Genomic DNA, 24059 nt, shown 5'->3' on the forward strand with positions numbered 1-24059 from the left:
ACTTGAATCTCTCCATCACCAAGCTGCTTGAATCTCTCTATGGTCTTATAGCTGTAAAGGAGATCTCCTTTGCGTGTCCATCATGGGCCCACGACCAAGATCTCGTTGTCGTTCTCATCTCGCACTACAAGGCCGCATGTCAAATAGGCGCCTCAAAGCTCTAGCTCCTTCAAGACGAAATCTTCTTTTTTTTTGTCCACTCCAACAATGTCTGGGCAGAGAAACACGGCGAAGGAAGATCAATCTCTCATGGTTGAGAACCTTGCAGATCTTGTGCCATTGACAAGAGAGGTGCCAACAAGAAAGATAAGAGGAAAACACGGCGATTGCACGACAAGATATGTGGCAACCGATTGCATGATGGCGTCACAGAGGGAGGGAGGCGATGCAGAAAAGAGAGAGGGGAAAAGAGACGAGAAGAGGGAGGAGGAAGAGTGATAAGACATATGAGGAAAAAAGAAAACATATCATTAGAAAAGAAAAAAACCTAATTCTTACTCTTTAAGTTTTTGTTGTTTCACATGATATAAAAAATATAACAATTTTAGGTGCTCTCCTAAAAATGTCAATCCACTAGAAAATACGTGTTAGAAAGGTTAAGATAACGTTTAGTTTATGGGTTTAAAATTATGGTTTATAATTCTAATTTTTAAAATTTAAATTTTTTATGAGAAAAAATACTGTAACAAAACTAAGAACAATAATGCTACACTAGACAGAAACTTTTGAAATAAACATCACTTAAATATCTTATTGGGGTTACGTGGGCCTCAAAATAGCAAATTGGGCTAACCCAAGATTGGTCCAAATGCTTTTAACAACTAAGCCCGGCCTTATATGTTCGACCAAAAAGTCCAATAATGCGGTCGATAAAAACTATACGATAATACGATTATTCTTTTGTCCCAAAAAATAGAAAATAAAAAAACGAGTAGTGACTAGTCTAATTTGACCTACAGACGAAATCAATTAGTCAACGATTATTTTCCTCAACGAAACTACGCCGTTTCTTCACTGCACCAACCATCTTACCAGCCACCATCCGGTCTTTCTTCGTCTTAAACCACCATTCCACCAACAAAAAGCCCCAAAACTTTCCCGAGAAAATCCCTGCAATTTTCCGTTATTGTGGCGAGAAAATGGAGAACACGACGCAAGAATCCCATCTCCGATCCGAAAATTCCGTGACCTATGAATCCCCTTACCCTCTCTACTCCATGGCCCTCTCCTCCTCCTCTTCCCAATCCCGAACCCGCAACCACCGCATCGCCGTCGGCAGCTTCATCGAGGAATACGCCAATCGCGTTGACCTCCTTTCCTTCGACGCCGAAACCCTAACCCTAACCGCCCACCCGGAGCTCTCCTTCGACCACCCGTACCCTCCGACGAAGCTCATGTTCCACCCTTCCTCTGTCCAGAAGTCCTTCGACGTCCTCGCCTCCTCCGGCGACTACCTCCGCCTCTGGGAGGTCCGCGACACCTCCATCGAGCCGATCTCCGTCCTCAACAACAGCAAGACCAGCGAGTTCTGCGCCCCGCTGACGTCATTCGACTGGAACGACGTCGAGCCGAAGAGGATCGGCACCTCCAGCATCGACACGACCTGCACCGTCTGGGACATCGAGAAAGGCGTCGTTGAGACGCAGCTCATTGCGCACGACAAGGAGGTCTACGACCTCGCCTGGGGAGAGGCTAGGGTTTTCGCCTCCGTCTCCGCCGACGGATCTGTCAGAATCTTCGATTTGAGGGACAAGGAACACTCCACGATCATCTACGAGAGTCCGCAGCCCGATACGCCCTTGCTTAGGCTTGCTTGGAACAAGCAGGACTTGAGGTATATGGCGACGATTCTCATGGACAGCAATAAAGTTGTGATCTTGGATATTCGGTCGCCCACGACGCCGGTGGCAGAGCTGGAGAGGCACCGAGCGAGTGTCAATGCTATCGCTTGGGCTCCGCAGAGTTACAGACACATTTGCTCCGCCGGGGACGATACTCAGGCCCTGATTTGGGAGCTTCCCACGGTGGCCGGACCCAGTGGGATTGATCCTATGTCAATGTACTCCGCCGGCGCCGAGATCAATCAGCTCCAGTGGTCTGCCGCGCAGCCCGATTGGATCTCCATCGCCTTTGCTAACAAAATGCAGCTTTTAAAAGTTTAAGGGTGAGCTTTTGATTTTTATTTTTTCTTGCTTTGGGAATGAATGAGTTAAACTAGTTGTTAGATTTTGAATTGAAAAATGGTATTTTTCACCATATGTAATTTAGTATGTCAAAATTGTCATAATTTTATCTTGTGCTGGACTACAGTTATAGTTCAATTCTACATCATCATTGGTGATAAATAGTAGCGTTCCTTTTAAGATACTTGATTGCTTAGTCTATTTGGAAGATGCTATTGCTTTATTTCTACATGTTTGAATTGCTATAGTGAATGTAACTATGAACTGTAGAATATGCTAAATGTGAAATTATGAACTTTTTAACTCTACTTGGCGTTGATTAGAAACATTGAGCGTGGTCTAACAAAATCAACGATGAACTTAGCTTCTTTTATTTTGGTTGGTTATTGTGTTGGTTTGAGCTGATTTTTCAGTCCACGTGATTAAAGTGAGTTTATTTGGGATCATGGATTTATAATTCAATAAATATCTTGCTTTTCATAGACATTGCGGGGAAGTAGTGTTGCACTAGTTTTATGAGCTTTGTTGAACCTTCATTGTGTTGAAACATTTTACCCCGAAAGAATTGCATGTGTGATTCTAGCAGGAGTATGTGAGGAAGCGACTGGTAAATCGGTGAAAGTTAATTTTATGGAGAGTCAACTGGTTAGAATGAATCAAGGTTTAGAATTGTTTATCTACTTCAGAGTTAATTCATGCATGTGAACTGCAACTTGATCGTACTTTCTGGTTAGGATATCAACAAGCAGGGTTAAGTTTCTGTAAAATCTCAATCTTCACAAGCCCGACGGAATCCTATTTTCTTGTTATTTTCAGCTGTCTCTGATAAGCAAAAATCTGGTTCTTGACACTTTGTTTACTTATAACTGAATTTCGTTTTTGTTGTATCTGGGTTATGGTTATTTTGGATGTGTAAGCCTAATTAGTGTGTTTTTAACTGAGGCAGGGATTCCTGTGGTAGATGGAGATGATGTTTCATGGATGTGCAGTGAAGTTAAGCAATCAGTAAATATTTATTCAGGACTGGCAAGAGATGTTTTGACGTTCAAGGAAGAGATTTAGTTCTCGCTTTTAGCTCGGCTACAAGAGATTAGCTTTTTTAACTTATGAAAGCAGATTGTTGTTTAATTGTCAATTTCTTGTCCTCAGGATATTAGTCTGATGTTCCCATGTGCCTTTCGTGTATCCATCTTTTTTTTTAGCCATTGTTATAGGCTTCCCTGCCCTCTCATCCCTCTGTATGTAATCCTTTGTCGTTGACAGTGTTTTAGAGAAAGAAAAGGTGAAGATAAAAAAAGCTTTTGAAGTTCTGTTACTTATTTACCTTTCGTTTTAGCGTTTTCGATCTCTGAATTCCAAGTTTTAATCTGCATTTTTGTCCATTCGAAATGGTAAACGACGACGTGTCGATTGGGTCACACGCTAACGACACTTCGTTATAATCGTTTATCCGATAGCTAACGGCAAAAGTTTGTTCAACGCTGAAACGAAACGATGTACTGCTACCTTTCCGCGCTTTTAGCTGTCGTTTTTGGTCACGTATTTTTAGTTTTACTTACTAACGACATGTCGTTTACATTATAATAGAATAATGTTATCTTCACAATATCGTGTTCCATTGCATCCTCATAGAAAACGACATGCATTTTGTTGGAATGTGGTATTCGTCGTTAAAACTAGGCACTGGGCAACATATTGTTGTCTGTATTTTGTTTTTCAAATGGTAAACAAACGATAAGCAGTTTATCAGTTATCACTGATGAAAATGTTCGTCGTTTATGCGTTATAAACTACATATCCTTCTAATAACGGTTAAACATCATGCCGTTTCTAAGCCAAAGGACTTGTCCTCCATGCAGATCTAAGTTGTGTAATATTCATGATAATTATCATAACTATAATCAATATGTCGTAGTATTATTGTTAAGACAAGATTTCCGTATTATTTATTCAATTAATTGGAGATATTTAAGCAACATGACACAGAAATTAAGTGGGGATTGAAAACTGCCGGAGTGATTAGGGTCTCGTTCATTTCACTTATTTGAGTTTTTAATTCAAGTTTTGTTACAGTTAAAGCTCTCACAAAAAGTCACATCTAACCTTTTATGCAACGATTAAAAGCTTTCATATAAAGTCACATCTCAACTCGAATTAAAAACTCCAATTAACGAACTAAATGAGGCCTAGAACTATTAAATTTTCTGCCATGTGGCAGAATAAACACTCAACCAAAAAGACTAAAATAGCCTGAAATTTTTATAATAATAATAATAATAATAATAATAATAATAATAATAATAAAGCATACTCAAATTACAACTACGACCATCCAAAGAGCAAAAAAAACCTCCAGGAACATAGATTTGGCCTTGAGAGGACAAAGACGTCCAACAATGGGTTTAAACAATTTTTTATTTCTATTAAATTAATGAGAATGATAGAAATGACATTTCACATCTTGAAAATTAACCTAAGGTAATAAAAAACTATTTTCTAAAAGATTGATGTACCAACATGAAATTATTAAAATCACAGGCGACCAAAAGACAATTACCCTAAAACACAGGCTACAAAAATAAAATTTTTCCTTTTTTTTAATAGTTTTACAAAATTAATTTGAGGTTTTATTAATAAAAAGATAAGTTGGAAATTTCATATTACAAAACACGAGTTCATGATAAAATATGATGTTCTTAAAATATGAGATACTTTTTTAATAACAGCTAGCATTATAATGGATATCATCTTAAGGACATATTTAGTATTTCAAAATATAGTATGATTACACGATATGACATTCTCTCTAAATATATATATATATATATATATATATTTTATGGACATAAGTTAATCCATGCCATGAATTTGTGTCATTTTATTGAAGAGCCCGTTATGATTTGGCGTGGGGGCTACAAGCCCAGAATCAAGGCTAAGCACAGTTAAAAGTGATTGATTAATTAAAAAGGTAAAAATGATATTTTATCTCCTAAAAATTAATCTCAGAGTATAAAAGTGATATTTATTTAAATATGAATTTACTTTTTTAATATTATAAAAAAAACATATAACTTTGAGATGTTTTGTAATAATTAAAAGTGCCAAAATGATTTTTTCCCTTATTTCAATCATCTAAACTGTCTTAAATTTTTGGAGTCCCTTATGAAAGTAGGTTGTAACTTCTAAACAAAGCCACTTTTTTTTCAAAACTTTTTTTAGTAGTTTTCACTTCTAGCAAACACTGTGAATGGAGAAGCCTTTCACAAAAGCATAAATTTTCAAGACCGAACTTTCACAACATGTGTGATTAGGCTTTGCTCTTTGGGTAAACTCATAAATGATAGGTTGACCGTACACTATATATCACTTGGCAATTGTTCAACAATCTTGTATTGTACTTGTTAAGTCTCCGTATTTGTAGATTCAGCAGCTTCCGAATGGAAATATGGAATTAGAAAAACTTTCTCAAAGTCTTAAATTCAGTGAAAGCCCAAATGTATCTGAAATGCTAGCTTCATAGTCCCACATTGACTAGTCATGAAGGAATTGGGCATCTGGCTAAGGCCTCGTTCACTTTGCGGATTTGAGTTTTCAATTCGAGCTGAGATATGACATTTTTTGAGAGCTTTTTACTGTAGTAGAAAAAATTAAATATGATATTTTCTGAGAGCTTTTTACTGTAGAAACTTAAAACTGAAAACTCAAATCGGTGAAATGAACGAGACTTAAATATATAAAGAGAGATCTTTCCCTTCAAATCCACATCTCAATAAAATTTATTTATTTTAAAATTAGCAGTACTTGTATTTTATATATTTTTGTTTCCATAAAAAAAATCCTAAGTTATGTTTTAATTATCCTAAAAAGCAAAGTCATCATGGTGATTATTGTCAATTTCATCTGGTGATTATCAAAGAACATAGATTTGGCATTGAGAGGACAAAGACGTCCAACAATGAGTTTGTTATGTGTGTGAAAGCATGAAGAATAAAACCTAAATAATATACTTAATTCAATGAAATAACTAGGGTAGAAAGGATATTGATGCTAATAAAACATAGATAATATATAAAATGAAATGAACTAACTACTTCTATGATTTTGAGCAAAAAAACAATATACAACTATTTATTAATTCGCTGGGGGTCTTCTTTAATTTTCAGTTTAACATATAAGATTTTCTACTTTTTTTCCCCCTTAATAGAAGGTATTTTCTCTCAATCTAATGAGAGTAAATAAGCATAGAATCTATGGAAGGAATTAATGCTATTATGCTAGCGCCTCCTTTATTCATGTAACTGATTTTGTCAACGCAAATTAATCTGACTTCTCCAAATTTTCTTTGGAGGAAAGTTGAAAGCTTTAGAAAATGACAATTCATTAAATATATCTTAACTGCGAATGAATGTCATCAATTTAAGTTGTACTTCACAATTAAAACATGCAGTTTCTATATATAAAAAAAAAAAAAAAAAAAGACAGTTCCGTGTCAAGATTTAATCCTTACTTTGCCAATTCAACCATTATTCATTAACTAATACCTTCCTAATAATTCCTATAAATCACCCATTAGGACCCTTCCGTTTCAAGTCATTCATCATCATCTATAAATCCTTCTTTGCCTTCTTATTCACTTCTTTTTTTTTTTTTTTTTTTTTTTGGTGAATCTGATTCACTTTTAGTTGCTTCATCAATAATATTAATGGGTTTTCCCTGTTTGAATATTGCATTTCCCATACTCTCAAAACCTATAATATTCTCTCATGGAAATTACCCTCCATTTTCCCATATTCTAATGCACATTCTCATACACATTCTTCATCTCCTTTGGCTGATCATCAAAGCAATAATATATCCTCTGAAACGTGATGAAACTCCTAGTGATCCTTATGACGAAGATTTGTCTCACTATGATGACGAAGAAGAAGATTATTATCGTTTTTCTGCTTCATTGATAAAGAAACAACTTCCCATGATGTCGTACGGCAGCTTCCTTCAAAGAGAAACGGGAAAGGTTAGCGAAAACGACAATGATAACATCTGCATTGTGTGCTTGAGTGGAATAGAGGCAAGGCATGAGGTGAGAGTTCCATTCAATTGTTGCCACGTGTTTCATAGAGAGTGCCTAGATGCTTGGATTGATCAGGGCCGAGGGACTTGCCCTCTATGCAGATCTAAGTTGTGTAATATTCATGATCATCACTATGATCAATATCCCATGTTGGGATATTATTAGTTGACACGTCATGAATCTATTAGGTCTTGTGTATGTATCTCGAATTATGAGCTAAAGATAAATTTATGATAATATGGCGACATCCAATAATAAATTATCTTCAGGCACATATAATAATAAATTTGGTGAGGAGTATATGTTGAATTGAATTCTATTCAATATATATATATATATATATATTCTTATCGATAATGCTTAGAAGCTGCTTTAATTAATACTCATGTTTCTTCGAGTCAAGTCAATACACCAATATAATATAATTGCCGTGGGGTACACTCTGTGTCCGCTATAGAAAAATTCACTCGTGCATGGTTTTATAGAAAAATGTCCGAGACACCGTCGGTGTTAATTACCGTATGCCCCGTATGTAAAATCTCATACCATTTTTAATGTAAATGTTAATACTAATTATATATATTTAGTATTAAAAATGTGATATAGTATATTATTTTATTTTTATTTAAATGCATAATATTATTTAAAATGTTAAATATATTTTTTTTATAATTATTAAGCTTTAAAAGTTGTAAAAGTAAATTTTTATTTTTATAATAATTAAAAAATATAAAAGTTGCAATGATTATATGAAAAAAGTACATATTTCAACTAATAGTAATTAAACGCTAAATTTTTCATATGTTATATTTAATGGAAAATTTACCACAAAATATACCATATGAGAAATTTAACATAATAAATAACATTATATTAAAGAATGTTTTTTTATAATCAAATACTAAATTTTTAATTAGCACAGATCTCTCACCTTCTAATAATAGGTTGTAGTGCCTTATTGCAATGTTCTTATATAAAAGAGTGCTGCTATTTAACCAGAGTACTCACGGTCCCACTTCCTCTAATATTGATTTCATTTGAGGCACATATAAGAGGGCTACTATTACGCCCTACTATTTTAATTGATTTAATTTAAGCTTAGAAAGCAGCTTATTGTCGTGATCATCACGGCTGATACCTTTGAAATTAAGTAGACGTTTAGTTCGTAGATTTGGAATCATGATTCAGAATTATTCTCGTTTTACGTGTATTTTTTATGAGAGAAAATATTGTAGTGAGTCACGAACCATGATTCAAACCATGGTACAAATTCTCTTTCCAAACGCACGCTGTCATCCAAAATTTAACGGTTTCTTTTTGTTTTTTGTTTTTATTTTTTAGAATTTGAACTTTTTAGTTTAAACTATTTAAACCAAATGAGCCAAAAGGAAAAAAATAGTAAAACAAGTTCTTATTTGGTACTAATATAATGAATTACTGATTCCATTGACCTTTACTCGTGTATGTATATGTATATATATATATATATATATATATATATGATGATGATGATGATGATGATGATCATTTAGGACTTGCAAAGTCTTAACAAACCTCTCTCCGGCAAAAGGGAAAAAAAAAAATCTCAGAAGCTCAAGAAATAATTTCAAATGTTGAGTACTGCTGAATTATTTGTGACCTTGGCAGTACTATCCACTATGGGTAAACATAATACCTACGTATAAGTTACTTATATATACACATATATATTAAAAGAATACGTACGTAGTTAATAATCTGTATATAATGTTCTCTAGGGAGGCAATTAATTCGGCCTTGAGATAGCTAATTGTATATCAACTTTCAAAAAGTTGAATTAATCTCCACTCCAGGCAAGCGATTAATACATAATTATTTGTGCTTTCACATTAATGTATCAAGTTTCTTTGTCCCCTTATAGAACAATAATGTATCACTTATGAAAGCCAATTTCAACTTGAAATTTTATGGTACTGGCCCGGTATATGAGATGGCCGTTTTGTTTTATTTGGTAGAAGACTGCGTGGCACTTACTGGATCATAGAAAAAACGTCAAAAAATGGTTAAAATTATTAAAAGTTCTTGGCCCACTTTAACCGTATTATATACGTATGATTATCTAAGTCAAGTTGCGCATTGTTTTTTGCAATATTATTATAAACAGAAAAGCACATTCTCTTGAATCATATACAATATTTTTGCTTTTTCCTTGGTTTCAATGGAATTATATTTTCCCTCTTTGAGCATTATTAGATCAGCTGATCCCAAGCTGATCTTGATCAAACTCTCCTCTGATGGGAACTTTTTGTTTGCCCTTTTAAAACATATTCTCATTCTAATATTCTCTCATCTCTTTGCACGTTTGTTCAGCACAATGTCCTCTCATCTTCTCCTACATCTGATCAGCATACCTGATGAAGATTCCCCACCTGGTGGTCATGATCATGATCGGATACATCATCGGCCTTCTGCTGCATTGGTGCCTATCCCCGCCTACTTTTTCGCTGAATCAATTAAGAAACAGCTTCCGGCGACGCCATACAGGAGCTTCTTGGAAAGAAATAGATCAGGAAAAGCTCATCATGATCATGAAGATGATGATCATCACAAGGGCAGTGTCAATTGCATAATATGCTTGGACCGGATAGAGGAAAGCGATGAGGTGAGAGTGCCACTCAGTTGTTGCCACGTGTTTCATAGAGAGTGCTTAGATGTTTGGATTGATCAGGGCCAAGGGACTTGTCCTTTGTGTAGATCTAAGTTGTTGTCCTCAAAAAATCATCATCATCATCATGATAATCATGATCAAGATGATCAATGGAGGAGGGAGAGGCTCATTTACCTTTCTGGTGAAGACTTCCTTTTTGGGGACGAGTAGAATTTGTGATGGGCATGCACTATAGTTTTATTTTATTTTTGAGGGAATGGCACTATTGATTTTGATGTCTTACCTTTTCTCACGTTTCTTTACCAATGTATATTATTGGGGAGATATTGACAAAATTTTTCACCTTCTCAAGTCATGATACATGTTTGTCAAAAAGGACAGAAACTCCAATTAGAAAGTGGATATATATGGAAAGAAAAAAAAAAAGGTAAATAGTACTATAGTGTACCAATTAGGCAATTATTAATGCGCCGTATATCTTGCTCTGTATATCTTGACTTATAATGGCGGTATAAGATAGAGCTTTCCTTTTAAAAAAAAAAAAAAAAAAAAAAAAAAAAATCCCTTTCATATGAGCAAGTTTTCTGCCTTAGAATAATCCAGGGGGAAATCATGACTGTATCAGATGAAATTTAGCTCAAGCAGTTTTTCTCTTTCATTTACTTTTGTAAATATCATATGAACTTAATTTGTATCTGTATTGTAAGTTTTGTAACGCAATATGGCACTTTCTCAAATAAATTTTATTCATTTAGTTTTCTTTTCCTGCTTTTTTAGCTCCATATATATAGCAGTAATAACTTGTATTTACGCAGTTGCACGTTGGATTGCTAAATGTAAATGGCATCACAATGGGAATAGTATAAGACATTATTTACTGACCATAAATTACTGCACTTATTGAGCAAGACGATTGAAAATTTATACTAATAGATGATGTTACATGCATAATATTTTTCTGATCTCAGGAATCTGCACGATCTATTTTGTCCGTTTTGCATTTTATATTGTATTGATAAGAAATCTTGAAGATATTCTAGTTCCAATAACTGTAATTATTTTTACATATAGTATGCCTATATATACAAATAGACAGAGAGAAAGAGTTAGAAAATATATTGAACTATCTTCTTTATATTTACGGGTGTGTGACACGTTTTTTTTATTGGGAAGATATTGCAAATTAACGGAACAATTGCATTTTGACTCCTCAAGTTTTAAAAAATTATAATTGGGCCCTAAGTTTTATAAAATTTACAAATAGGTCCTTATTGTTTTTCATAATGTGCTCTAGGACGCGTTTGGCTCTAGGACTTGAACCCATGATTCTGATTCTGCTCTCTCACAAAAAAAAAAAAAAAATGAATAAAAAAAGTTCCCGTCAATGGGTTTTTTTCACAAAATTTAAATTCAAAATTAAAATCACTAACTTGAACCTGTAAACCAAATAACCACTAGTTAAAAGTTATCCCATACTTCAGCAGGGGATAGCAACATCCCCTTCTAAGGGGATTTGGGCAGGGGCTGGACAAAAATTTATCCTGTTCAATTTAAAAATGTTCACCAAATATAGTATTAAAATTTAATCATATCTAATTCTCCATAATTCTGCGCACCAAACGGCCCTTAATCATCAGATAGCACATGGGTGTCATATTGAAGTTGCTAAATCTTTTCAATATTCCATGCCCGATGTCTCGTGTATTAATGGAAGTGTCGGTGTGAAAGTTTATGCAATAAAAGTTGTGTTCTTGCGGATGTTAACATTGATTCCACTTATGTGCCTTTGTTTTTGGTCACGAACAGTAGCAGTTATTTTTTGCAAGAATTATGTCAATATCACTTTTTTCTTGGTAAACTTTTAGTGGGAATTCTTGCTAACACTATTAACTTTTAGTAATTAAGGATGAAGACTACCAAAAGGTTAAGTTTTGGGAGTTCTAACTTACAAATATTCCAGCCTACAATTATCTGTCTGAAATTTAACATATACTGGCACTTGCAAAGAATGAAAACTTTTCTTCATATTGCTGCTTATAGCCGGTGGCGGAGCTAGGATAAAATTTCGATAGGATATAAAGTATATTTTACAACAAATAAATAGAACAACAGTAAATATAAAAAATATTACCATAATATTTCTCAATAACTAACCCACACACAAATTCAAGTTCTACTTAATCAAATAATTTGTACCAAATATCAATAATTAAAATCTTTAATTATTCATAGGAAATAGAAACTAAATTAATTTATTATTAAAAAAATAAAAGTTATAATTTATAAAGTAGACAAACCATTACCACAAGCATGAATCTACAAAGCTTGTATTGTAAACGTAGTAAAGGACAAAAGACACATTATCTACAAAGCTTTTATGAGCTACAGACAAAACCTCAAATGTTCATAGATCTTTAAAAAAAATAAAAAAATAAAAGAGAGAAAACTCTTGAACTTTTCAGTAAAAGAAGTGGGCATAAAGCACAAAATAAATAAAGGAAGAGAAGACAAACCTGAGTAGTAGTGGGCGTGGTGGGCCACTATTCTATAATGATTGTTCAACTATATTCAATAATATTAAATTAGTATACTTTTTAATTTTAATATGGTTATATTGTGATCTAACTGTAGATTGGTAAATATATTTCTTAACTAAAATTATCATATTTGTTTATTAGAAAACAAACTTTTTGAGGTATAAAACAATAATATTGTGCCTGTTTGGTTTATTGATTTAAATAAAAATTGAAAGTTTTACAGCGAAAAGGTTTGAATTGTAGTAACAAACAGCACAGATGTCTATGGGCTCAGCATCTATAGGACCTATTTCCCTATAAAGACAAAATGCCCCCATGATCAGCCCACACAGAAAGTTCCAAACCAATGGAGGACTTTGCTGAACTGAACATTACTCACATGTTAATATTGTTGGGGGTCATGGCCCCACCAAGGAAGTCGTGACAAGCAAATGTTAGGAGATACTGATCTTTAGTCTAAGACCACTTTCTAAGATGCCAACTTGTATTAAATAGCCTTTAAAAAAAAAAAAAAAACGTAGCTAAACTATGCACAATAAAAAATAAGGGAAGTGTATAAAGTAACAATACCATGGAAAAGATGAAACAGCAAGTCCTTATGGCATAGAGTCTTGGCATGCAAATATTCACATGCATTGATACGAGCAACTGATATATCAAAACTGTAAACTGTTTTAATTTATTAACCAAAGTAATGTAAGCTGTAATTTCCCTAATTCGAAATGAATTGAAAGAATTAATAAGATGCAAAGGAACAGAAGGTGTTCTAGGCAAACAGCTTCGCCCACTAGAGAACATGAAATGAGTGGAAAATTTAAAGAGGAGAAAAAGAGTAATTTAATGAAGAATTTGCAAAGAGGAGGTAATAGACAATATTAAAGACGGTGGCTCCTTTAGAAACCAACATCACAAATTTCTAAGACACAAATCAGTTTTCAGGACCTTAAAACGAAATATCATTCAAAAGACTAATCTGATTAGAAGTTTCTTAAGCAGCTCTTGTTCACAAGAGCCTTTAAATTAAGCATTCATCTAAACAGGCTGATGCTGATCTATTTATGAGAGGGGAAAAAAAAGCTTTTTTAAATTAGTAGATAAAAGAGTTGGTCAAATTAGTAGGGGAAAAAAGCAGAACTTTTTCAAACTCTGTTGGCAGTTAAGTACAATAAGTAATGCTTTTCAAAGAACCGACAATAATTGGACAGAGACTACAAACAGAACTTTTCCCTGCATATGGTTGACCATAAATTATCAAAGATATAAAAGAAGAGAGACAATTGTTTTTAACAGAACTGTTGAAGTCGCCATGCAATCCTTACAAAACAACAGTCAAAACAGACATAAAATTCGATTAATATTCTGATTATCAAAAGATACTAACAACAATTACTAGAAATCTAGCTGTTATAGCAGTGAAATCTCTATTTCAGCAGTAATTTTAGCGATAATCAACTATGTATAATAACCTTTTTCATATTACGTAGATCTAACTAACATTGATTAGCTATCACCTTTTTCTTTACCACCCTTTTTCTCTTAGCAGCTGTTTGAGTCTTGTTGGAAGTGTCACCTAGTCTAGAACCAGTTACAACGATGTTCTTTAAACCAAGCCAACTATAATCTTCGAAATTCGGAACCAGAAGATGATTCAGGTCCTGATCCTCAGAGCCAATCCAGTACTTCTGAGACTGAGTTCCAATGCCAACGTTCAGAAACCTCAGTGCCAAACAAAAAGCAAGCGAAACTTTCGTAACATCGAAGTGGCGGTCGAGTTTTCTATCGATCCCCCACATCAGCTGATGCCGGAGATTCACAAGCAAACCCAATGATAGCCCTGCGGCGAGTGCCTCCTTGCTCAGAGTTGCAAATGTCCCAATTGACCTGGTTTTCTTATGATCGGTACTGATTAGCAACCGGATTTCGGCGGCTGCTTTTGTGGCGAATCCAAGAGTGAAGAGAGAAACCGCCTTGCGGAAGAAGGAGAGAGCCCTTTTCTGCATATCAAACTGCTGAAAACGTCGGCTCTTCTCAAAGACATTGTTGGGGAGATTTCGCAAACGGATGAACTCCGAAGAAGGGGCCAAAGAGAATACGATGAAGGTATTGAAAGCGGCGTTTGTGACTGCCTTAACAACTACCGAATGCCACTCTCGTTTGATCATAAAATCATTACTATTCCACTCGCTTTCTTTTCCATGATTATATTTATTCTCAAAGTCCAGCCGCACAGACCAACCAACAGAAGAAACGGCCTCAAAAATTACCTTCCATGGCAACGCCGGATCAGACATCATCTTCGCGTAGAAATCCATCGATAAGCCTTTCGGAAGAAGGCGAACGAAGAGCCTAGCAAGTGTTGGCCTTGTGTGGAACCAAAAGAATTTCGTTATTTCCGCCGTTGTCAACAAACCCATCTCGCACGCCCGCTGTAAGCCCTTAGGCAAGTCCTTCATCGTCTGCTTCCACTCACTCAACACCGCATTCATAGTGATCCGGTCGAAAATCTCCGGAGCCAAAACCCGCTTTCCGAACAAGGAAAAGCCCTCCTCATCATCATCGTCGTCATCAAATCTGTACTTGTCGTCGTCATTAGCTCCTCCGCTGCTGCCGCTTCCACTTCCACCGCCAATGTCCACGCCGTCGCCTCCGTCTTTTGTGTTGCCGCCCCCGTCATCAAGAGCTGGATTGGCCGTGGCGCTCTTGGAAGGAGATTTCTGAGACATGTCCGACTTAGGGCGTTCAATACTCAACACCCCGGAGGAGCCATACTCTTTGCTTAGAACCCAAGCCACTGAAGGAGCCACCGCGATCAGACGAGGGTGTACGGACAATCCATATCTCTCGTTTTCATGATCATCGACAAAGCAACGCGTCGTCTTCAAAGGCGAGTTCTGAATTCGTGGACATATTGAACGCCTCTGAGGCCAAAAATTCCTGTTCCCAGCTGTGCTAACGCGGAATTTCAAAGCCACTGCTTCTTGTGCGACGTACATTGTTTTTTCCCTTTTTTTATGTCGCTAGGAAAAAGGAACCTCAAACCCTAACCCTAAATAATAGATTTAGATTTTAGATAGTACAAGCTTTTCCATGAGAATGTAATATATATATATATATATATATATATAACTGTAAATGAATCATAATCTAAATCAAACTGATTTAAATTAAAAACTTATTTTCTTATAACTATTAATTAAAAATAATTTAAACTTAACGTTCAAAATTGATTCAGAATAGAGGCTAGTGTGAATAGTAATTAAGGTATTTCGGGGTGAACATTTCAATAGCCTTGAGAAAAAATTATTTGGAAGATTTTAGGAGAAATCAACATAAAAAAACAAAGTTAGTGTCTGTATATCTAGTGTAAACAATAGACTTGTGGGAAAATTAATTGGAAGCATAAACATTTCACTTAGGCTTAGTTTGGTAGTGCTGTGGATTTTGAAAAAATTACTTTTAGTTGTGGTGAATGGGGAAGAAGCTGTTACAAAAAGCAACTGAATGTTTAATAAATTATAATTATAGTAGTTGTGCTGGTTCTAAAATCAGTGTAATAGCGTTTGGTAAATTATGAGGTTGAATTGCTGTGGGTAGTTAAAATGACCAAAATAGACATTGTATGAAACTTAAATATATATAATTATTTTTGGTATTTAAAAATACTTGTTTAACTTAAAAAAAAAAACATATGCTATAATTTTGAGTTTCCTAGCAATAAATTTATGATAATTAATTCTTTTTTTTTTCATTTTCTCATGCACAATATAGTTACAACAAAAAGTAGTATTAATGAGTAATCAAAATATACAATAAAAATGTACATTCAATGTTCAAAAATTGGTAGAGATATAAAAAGAATTAAATGTGCTTTTCAGTTCCCGTGAAATCTAATTCAAAATCTAATTCATTCTGCTTACAGGCTACAGTTCTTTCAAAAAAAAACTTACAGGCTACAACCATTCTCGTTCACAACAAATATAGGAAGACATATGATACACAGAATTCACAGGAACTTAATACCCTAAATGCTATCTGGATTGACAACATAGGAATTATCCCAAAATTTTTCTGTTCCATTGGTAAGAGATGATAGTGTGTATGAAAGAACGCCTTGCAGAGTTATGGACTGCAACAACCCGCATATTGGCAACAAATAGCAGCATCAAACTCTTCCTCTGGATGAGAGAAATATATTTCTCCAAGACGGTGTTTCTAATCTTTGCATGTCGTCGCCATTCTGTACCATCAAATAGTTTACACTCATGCTATAACTTCCCGTAAGCTTGGAACTATCTATACGGAGTAGAGATCAGAATTCAACCGTTTGTACTTCGCCATTTACATGAAATTCTGGTTGCCAGTTTCACCTACATTAGTTCTAAAGTTTACACAATTAGAAAACATCCCTTTGAGATAAAACAACAAACACGTGTTAATTGTCATCCTACCTCTTGCGTTTACTCTTCAAAGAAGGCGACGGAGAAAGGTTATTGTGCCAGTTCTACTTTCAAGAAGAAGAAGCAGAAACAAAAGCATCCAAATTCTGCATAATTCTGCAAATTCAACACAACATAAGGGCAACAAGCTTGCCTTTTACACCTAATTAGCATAGAGAGCAAAGATTTCCCAGCCTGATTATAGTTCACTTGTGAAATTAACTTAGGTTAAACCATGTGTGCATATTACGATCTAAAAGGATATTCCATATCGAATAGGTTCAAGTTATAACTAGAAATTATGAACCAATGCATAAGGGCCATGCTTGGATGGCAACAACCTAATCCTAGTAGAAACTTCAAGTTGCAATAAGAGCAATAAGAGCAACAACTTCGGCTACAATAACTGCATGGAGGAAAGAAAACTACTTAGTTAAGCTCCCTTAGTACTAACCAAAGTTGCCAAATCTTCTTGGAGTTTTAGGTATTAAAAGAGATACTGGCAGATGAGCTAAAGCACACTCACCAGCACCCCAGCTGGTCTTTATGCCACATGTTTCCTGAAAATTACCAATGAACTGAAAGAACAAAACCAAGCAAATGTAAATCTTCATGCTGCTCCAATATGCAAATTTAATAAGCTACATTTGCACATCACCTTGTGGAAAGTGGGAATGTGGCAAACTTGTAATTCATATACAAACTTTATAGCTTTCCCGCGTTCCTTAATGAAATATTATTGTTTTATACCTCATAGATTATCAAAACTTGAAATATTATTGTTTTAAACTTTATAGATTATCAAAACTTTCAATTTTTATTTAAATCAATAAACCAAACAGGCACATGGAAAGTGGGAATGTGGCAAACTTGTAATTCATATACAAACTTTATAGATTTCCCGCGTTCCTTAATGAAATATTATTGTTTTATACCTCATAGATTATCAAAACTTGAAATATTATTGTTTTAAACTTTATAGATTATCAAAACTTTCAATTTTTATTTAAATCAATAAACCAAACAGGCACAATATTATTGTTTTATACCTCAAAAAGTTTGTTTTCTAATAAACAAATATGATAATTTTAGTTAAGAAATATATTTACCAATCTACAATTAGATCACAATATAACCATATTAAAATTAAAAAGTAAACTAATTTAATATTATTGAATATAGTTGAACAATCATTATAGAATAGTTGATTACGTACGGATGCTTTTGCAGTAGCGAAGTTACAATTACCATTTACAAGCAAAAAATCAGCGTCACGGAAGAATTTTCTTCCACCACTGTCTTCTTCAAATTCTTCAGAAGTTTTCATCTTCCATCAGATTTGATACTACTCTTTGGTGAAGCATAGGCACTTTCTTGCTTCTTTCTGAATCTCTTCTCCCACCTTATACTGAATCCAAGTCTCAAACATGATCTTGCAAGAAATATGAGCTTTAGATTTATTTCAAAATCTAAAGCTAAATAAACTTGGTTTTGTTTAAACTTAAAAATTTATGCCAACAAAATGGAACAATGCGTACGAACATCACTAGATCAGAACTAATAACTTGGAGAGATTGATGCACAGAAGTGTTATTATTGCATTCTTCATTTGTTTTTTGTTTGAGCATTTTGGTCATTTCAGTGGTATATACTATCCGTCTTTTTTGTCCCTTAACTTTTAAAAAATTCTGTGTGCGTCCCCTCACTTTTTGCTTTTATCATTTTACCCTCAGCTTGTTATTCCTTCATTTGTTTTTTGTTTGGTCGTTTTTGTCATTTTGATGGTATATACCAAATGCCTTAGAACACTTCTCGGAGAAGCTTTGCTTCTTGCCTTAATTTTTTTTTTACCTTACAGCTTATTTATTTCTTCATTTTAGTCCTATTTTATTTTTTTTTCTTTTTCTCTTGAAATTTTTCCTTTTTTTGTTCATTTTCCCCTAAAACTTATTTATTTCTTCATTTTAATCAATTTTTGACCTCTTTCTTATTTTTTACTTGAGACTTTAACTTTTTTTTTTCTTTTTTGCTCATTTTGTCTTAAAACTTATTTATTTTTTCATTTTGTCCTTTTTTGACTCTTTTTTTAATTTGTTTCTCAAAAAGTTTTTTTTTGTTTTGGTTCATTTTACACTAAAATTTAGTTATTTCTTTATTTTTGTCTTTTTTGACGCCTTTTATTTTTTCCCTAAAGCTAAAACTGTATTTTTTGGTTTTGGTTCCTTTTGTCCAAAAATAATATTTATTTATTCATTTTAGTCTTTTTTTTTTAAATTTATCTTAGCTTCTTGCCTTAAAATTTAATTTTTTTCTTATTTTGGTTCCTCATTAAGATTTTATATTAAGATTTATTATATTTTTAATAATAACATGAGAATTAGTTAATTATAAGTTAACACACAAATTACTTTTGCACGTGGAGTTCAACTAATTTGATCCTAAAAAAAGTCTATTAATTAAACGCCCTTTCAATAAAAAAAAAAAGAAAGAAAGAAAGAAAAAGAAAAAAAAAAAAAAAAAAAGGGGGGGGGGGGGCCCTTGGGTCGACAACTACATCGATATTGCATTTAAATATTTCAAGATAAGTAATTATCCCAAAATTAAAGGTACTTCATTAAAAAGAAAAAACTCAGGGTATGTATCGTATTTTGACAAAGTCCCGAGATACTTATTGAAACCTCTTCTCTCTCTCTCTCTCTCTCTCTCTAGAAATTTCATTCCAGTCTTCTCAACTTTCACCTAATTGCTTCAATCGGTATTTTTAGGGTTTTATTTCCTTCTTATTCTCTCTGATTTGGGTCTGAAATATTGAAATCTTTCTACAATCGTGACTTTCAATCGCTTTTTCCCCTTTCTGAACAATGCCCTAATTCAAGCCTTTTTTTTTTTTGTTTTCAAGTATTTGATTTGAGATCAGACATGGCAACAGAGCCCAAGGCAGCTACGGAAGAGGCTAAAATCGATCTCTTTGAAGACGATAACGAGTTCGAAGAGTTTGAGATCAATCAAGGTCTGTAATTTCTTATTCATTAACTGATTTATTTTTCTTTTTTTTTTTGTGTGTGCCTGAAATTGTTTCTCATTGATTCAGAAAGAGCAAGTTAATGGATTTGGTACGGTAAAATTACTTGCTTTTTTGAATAATTAGGTTAAGATGATGATCTGAGATTGGAATTAGGATGAACTCTTTAAGGACATACTAGTACATATCTATAGAATCCAAAATTCAAATGGATAAAACTTGATGTAATTCGTTAGCTTTCTCGTTCACGCTACACGCATTTCTGTATATAGAGAGAGAATCGCAGTTGTATAATAACTGTTATATGCTACACGTGTAAACATCATGAATCATACTATCCGTACTTTTTATAACTGTAGAAAAATGTAATAACCGTAGGGAAGCGAATGAATACGATAAACTCTACTCTGCACGACACTATCACAAAATTCGGAAACATGGAAATGATCTTCATTCTTGAAAGACCACAAGTAACGACTGAAGAGAGAAATAGCTTTTTTTTTTTTTTTCGAGAATGAAGAAAGAGATAGCTTAGTAACAATTGGATAAACCCATCTTCCAATCAGAGAAAAAAAAAAGGATTCGTTTCCGATTACTAAACGTAGTCCTCTCTTAATATTTTTGTAGTTAACAAGTTAGCATAATCTGCTTTACCAACCGAAATTTTGAAAGAAAAATATCCCTAATTTCTTCTGATCTTACCAAAATCCACAGAGAGCTTCTTCATCCCAAGCCCTAACCCCAAAACGACACGATTCCCTTCAAATCAGAGAGTTACGCATTCGGTAGTCTGCTCTTTGTTCTTCTTGTTCTGCTTCTTCTTCTTCTCCACCTCCTCCTCCTCAGCTTCTTCGATTTCAGGAGGAGGCATTGGATGAGGAAGTTGAGGTATAGTTGAAGGCATAATTATTCTCCGTTTGCGTTTTGGTGGAGCGGCCTATAATATATATATATATATATATATATATATATATATAACAAAAGAAGAACTCGTGAATAGCTAGAATACAAGAACAAACTTAGTACTGAAATAGTAGACGTATATACAAAAATATTAGGGAATAGTATGATATCTACTAACCACATTCTTCGGTGCTGCATTGATAAGAGAGTTTGGGGGAGAAACTCGATTCTCAGTCCCAATAAACTCAACAAATTCAGGTGGTGAAGTCTGAAATATAAAATACAATATTAGAAATGCAAAGAATAAAGGTGAAAAAACTATTAAAAAGAAGTAGAAAAAACAGAGAATGAATGAAAACTCACCGATGATTTTTTTGTTTTTCTTTCTTTTCTTTCTTCCCTCTCTCTTGGTGATATTATTTATCTCTCTCCTTCACTCTCTCATGGCTCTCTCTCTCTTTATTCGATCACTCTCTCTCTTTCCAAAGGAAATTTCTAATTTCAAAATTCAATAACTCACTCGTTCTTGATTGGAATTGAGTGATTCTTATTTCTATGAGTTCACAATGAAGAGGAGAACGAGATGACACCTATATTGCCTATGGAATCCGTCATGCCCGGTAACTCAACGGTGCTCCGCCGCCGTCCACACCGTGAGCCTCCATTTCCGGTGGTGGTGGTCGACACCACCCGCTTCAAAACGTAGAGGACGACGTTGAGATGCAATGCCCTAAAGAAATTTTGAGGAAGATGCTTCTATTTCTGAGGTAGGTTTTCTTTCCTTTTTCTCTTTGGTTTAAACTCGAATTTCTCTTATGCTTTTGTTTAAAACTTGTGATCGACGAAAGGAAATTGTTGAATACCTCTTGATATTTTGCAACTCCTCTTGAATTGGTTGAATTTCTGATTTTTTAGAGGTTTGAGTTCTAGACTTTGATTTTCTTGGTGGTTTATGGTTTTGAACTTGGGTTATGATGAAATATGGTGAATTACATGTGGGTTTTGGTTTTCTAACCATGATTTGGTATTTAGAAACTGTTTATAGTGATTTCCATAAGTTTATCTTGAAATCCTTTCAAAAATTCAGGTTTTTAACATTGTTCCTCGCCAAAACGATGAGTTGTTCATTTCTGAGGAACAACACCGGTCACCCGCACCGGGCGACCGGACTACACACCACCGGTCGACCGATGTTCTTATATTTCATTGTCACCGGTCGATTGATACACTTATTTTTGCCCAATAATGTTGAAAAATCTGATTTTTAGCTAAAATTTTCCATATTACTTGAGTTTTGGCCCCGTTTGAGCATGAGGTTGCATTTCTCTCCCCTTTTGGGTATGCTTCGTGGATTCTTACCTCACGGTGAAAGGTCAATTTTCACCGATGTTGAGATTTTAAACGGATTTCAAAAAATGTATGTATATATATATATATATGTAGTGATCACATTTATAGAAAATCTTCTAGAAGACTTTCGCGAATTATGGTTCTCAGAAGTAAATTTTTAGAAAGAAGTGATTAAGTCTCGAATTGAAATAATTCGAGAAGGATATATGTAAATTTTTAAACGTTATCCATACGAGCGTTTAGATAGTTTATTCAGCATGATGGCCACATAGATCGAGATATGGAGATCGTCCTTGGGGGTAGGTTGGTGAAATGGCTTTGCACTTATACTAGATGATGTATCGGTACTTTGAAAGAGCATTTCAAACTACTGGCATATGATCTTTATATTTTTTCTTCTTTTTTTTTTTTTTTTTTTTTTTTTTTTTTTTTTGGGGTTGGGTGTTCTAGTGTTTAAACAGAAATACAAATACTTAGTATTTGTGGATTATTCGGGTGATAGATGTCCTATCACTTTAAAATGAATTTGAGAATGATATAGCATTTTAAAAGAGCTTTGAAATATGATTATCGGCCTCATTCTGCATTTGATGGTATCTGCTAAGACTCATTGGTTTGAGTTGATTTCTTTTACATGTGTTATGATGTTAAATCGATATTTCGGTTATTGTAACTATCGTCTCTGCTCTTATTTTGTTGTCGTACCATGTTTCCTTCCTATTGAGCATTCGACTCATCCTTGTTTTTAAATATTTTTCCCCATCCAGAGTTAGCTGCTTGACTTGCTGTGTGGTAAGATGACGTCTTTGGATTGAAGGCTCCAGCTTAGAAGCGGTTTGTGTTACTCTAAATTTGCAGTTTGTTTTTTTTTTTTTTTTTTTTTTTTTGAGTTGTATTGTATAAACTGTATTGGTCGGCATTGTCCCAGAATTATATATAAATTTTGAGTTTATAGATTGTTTTGATATTATTTGTAAAAAAAAGACTCCGGAGTAATATATTTTGGTATTTATATATTTTATTTTCATGGATTTGTATTAATTAATCCAGTTTAATTAAATTAATTTTTAAATTAAACTCTAATAATCACGGTCCCTCCTTTGGAGTTGTGACAGCACCAAACATGCTTTAAGTCTCCAAGATTTCACATCTAAATAATATAATATACATTCGTTTTAAACAATTGTTATCTTCTTCTCTAAGCTATACAATCAATGTCTTTTGCTCCCAAAGATGGCCGTGAGAATCAGATTCGGTTTGCTCTTTCTTAAACCTAAATGGGTTTCTCGAGACAAGGCTGAAATTCAGCAAGGAAAAGGTGGTGGGGAAATTTGGATGAGGCTAGGGATGAGAGGTTTTTGAGCCATGGGATGAGGGAGTTTGGGCCGTGATAAGAGGTTTCTGGTTCTCAAAAAATGGTCCAATTTTAACAATTTGGCCTCGTTTACTTCGCGGATTCAAGTAGAGATGTGATATTTTGTAAGAGTTTTTTACTATAGCAGAAAAAGTTAGATGTGATATTTTCTGAGAGTTTTTTACTGTATAAATCTAAAACTGAAAACTCGAATCGATGAAATGAACAAGACCTTTATCTCCAGATATTAGGATTCACTTAACTGGTTCTCAAAAAATGGTTCTCATCCAATTGTTAAAATTTTAAGTCCTCGTTTGTTTTATTGGTTTAGTTCAGTTCAATCAAGTTTAAAATAGTGAGCACAATTTGAATTAGTGTTTGGTAAATATATAATTTGAATTTATATTTCCCGTTTGAACTGAGTTAAACAGTCCAACTTAAAATTTAACTCCCTTTTAAGTTCAACCGTTTAAATTATTTTTAAATAATAAAAAAGTATTCACTTTTTCTGCTTTTCACTCCTATCAAACACAAATTTAAATTTTATTCCCTATTC

General features: G+C 34.0%; 2 protein-coding genes and 1 long non-coding RNA gene across 3 annotated transcripts; 2 read left to right on the top strand and 1 right to left on the bottom strand.

Moving 5' to 3' along the window:
* Positions 1 to 1037: 1037 nt before the first annotated feature.
* LOC21386780 (protein TRANSPARENT TESTA GLABRA 1) lies at positions 1038 to 3498 on the top strand. Its single transcript, XM_010101113.2, has 2 exons — positions 1038 to 2164; positions 3130 to 3498. The coding sequence occupies exon 1, from the start codon at positions 1140 to 1142 to the stop codon at positions 2160 to 2162; it is 1023 nt and encodes a 340-aa protein (XP_010099415.1). The 5' UTR covers positions 1038 to 1139; the 3' UTR covers positions 2163 to 2164; positions 3130 to 3498.
* Positions 3499 to 13928: 10430 nt separating this feature from the next.
* On the bottom strand, positions 13929 to 15431 carry LOC21386783. The gene has a single exon (XM_010101116.1). It carries the CDS (start codon positions 15429 to 15431, stop codon positions 13929 to 13931), a length of 1503 nt encoding a protein of 500 aa, XP_010099418.1.
* A 4092-nt stretch (positions 15432 to 19523) lies between these two features.
* Positions 19524 to 23114, top strand: LOC112092170. The gene is made up of 4 exons (XR_002902463.1): positions 19524 to 19629; positions 19774 to 19884; positions 21372 to 21566; positions 22917 to 23114. It is a non-coding gene; the product is annotated as an uncharacterized LOC112092170 (long non-coding RNA).
* The last annotated feature ends 945 nt before the right edge of the window (positions 23115 to 24059 follow it).

Source organism: Morus notabilis, unplaced genomic scaffold (assembly GCF_000414095.1).
Source record: "Morus notabilis unplaced genomic scaffold, ASM41409v2 Scaffold556, whole genome shotgun sequence".
Lineage (NCBI taxonomy): Eukaryota > Viridiplantae > Streptophyta > Magnoliopsida > Rosales > Moraceae > Morus > Morus notabilis.

What these genes read in the sequence shown, in the direction of transcription:
- LOC21386780 (XM_010101113.2), top strand. Translation starts at nt 1,140, where the DNA reads ATGGAGAACACGACGCAAGAATCCCATCTCCGATCCGAAAATTCCGTG.
- LOC21386783 (XM_010101116.1), bottom strand. Translation starts at nt 15,431, where the DNA reads ATGTACGTCGCACAAGAAGCAGTGGCTTTGAAATTCCGCGTTAGCACA.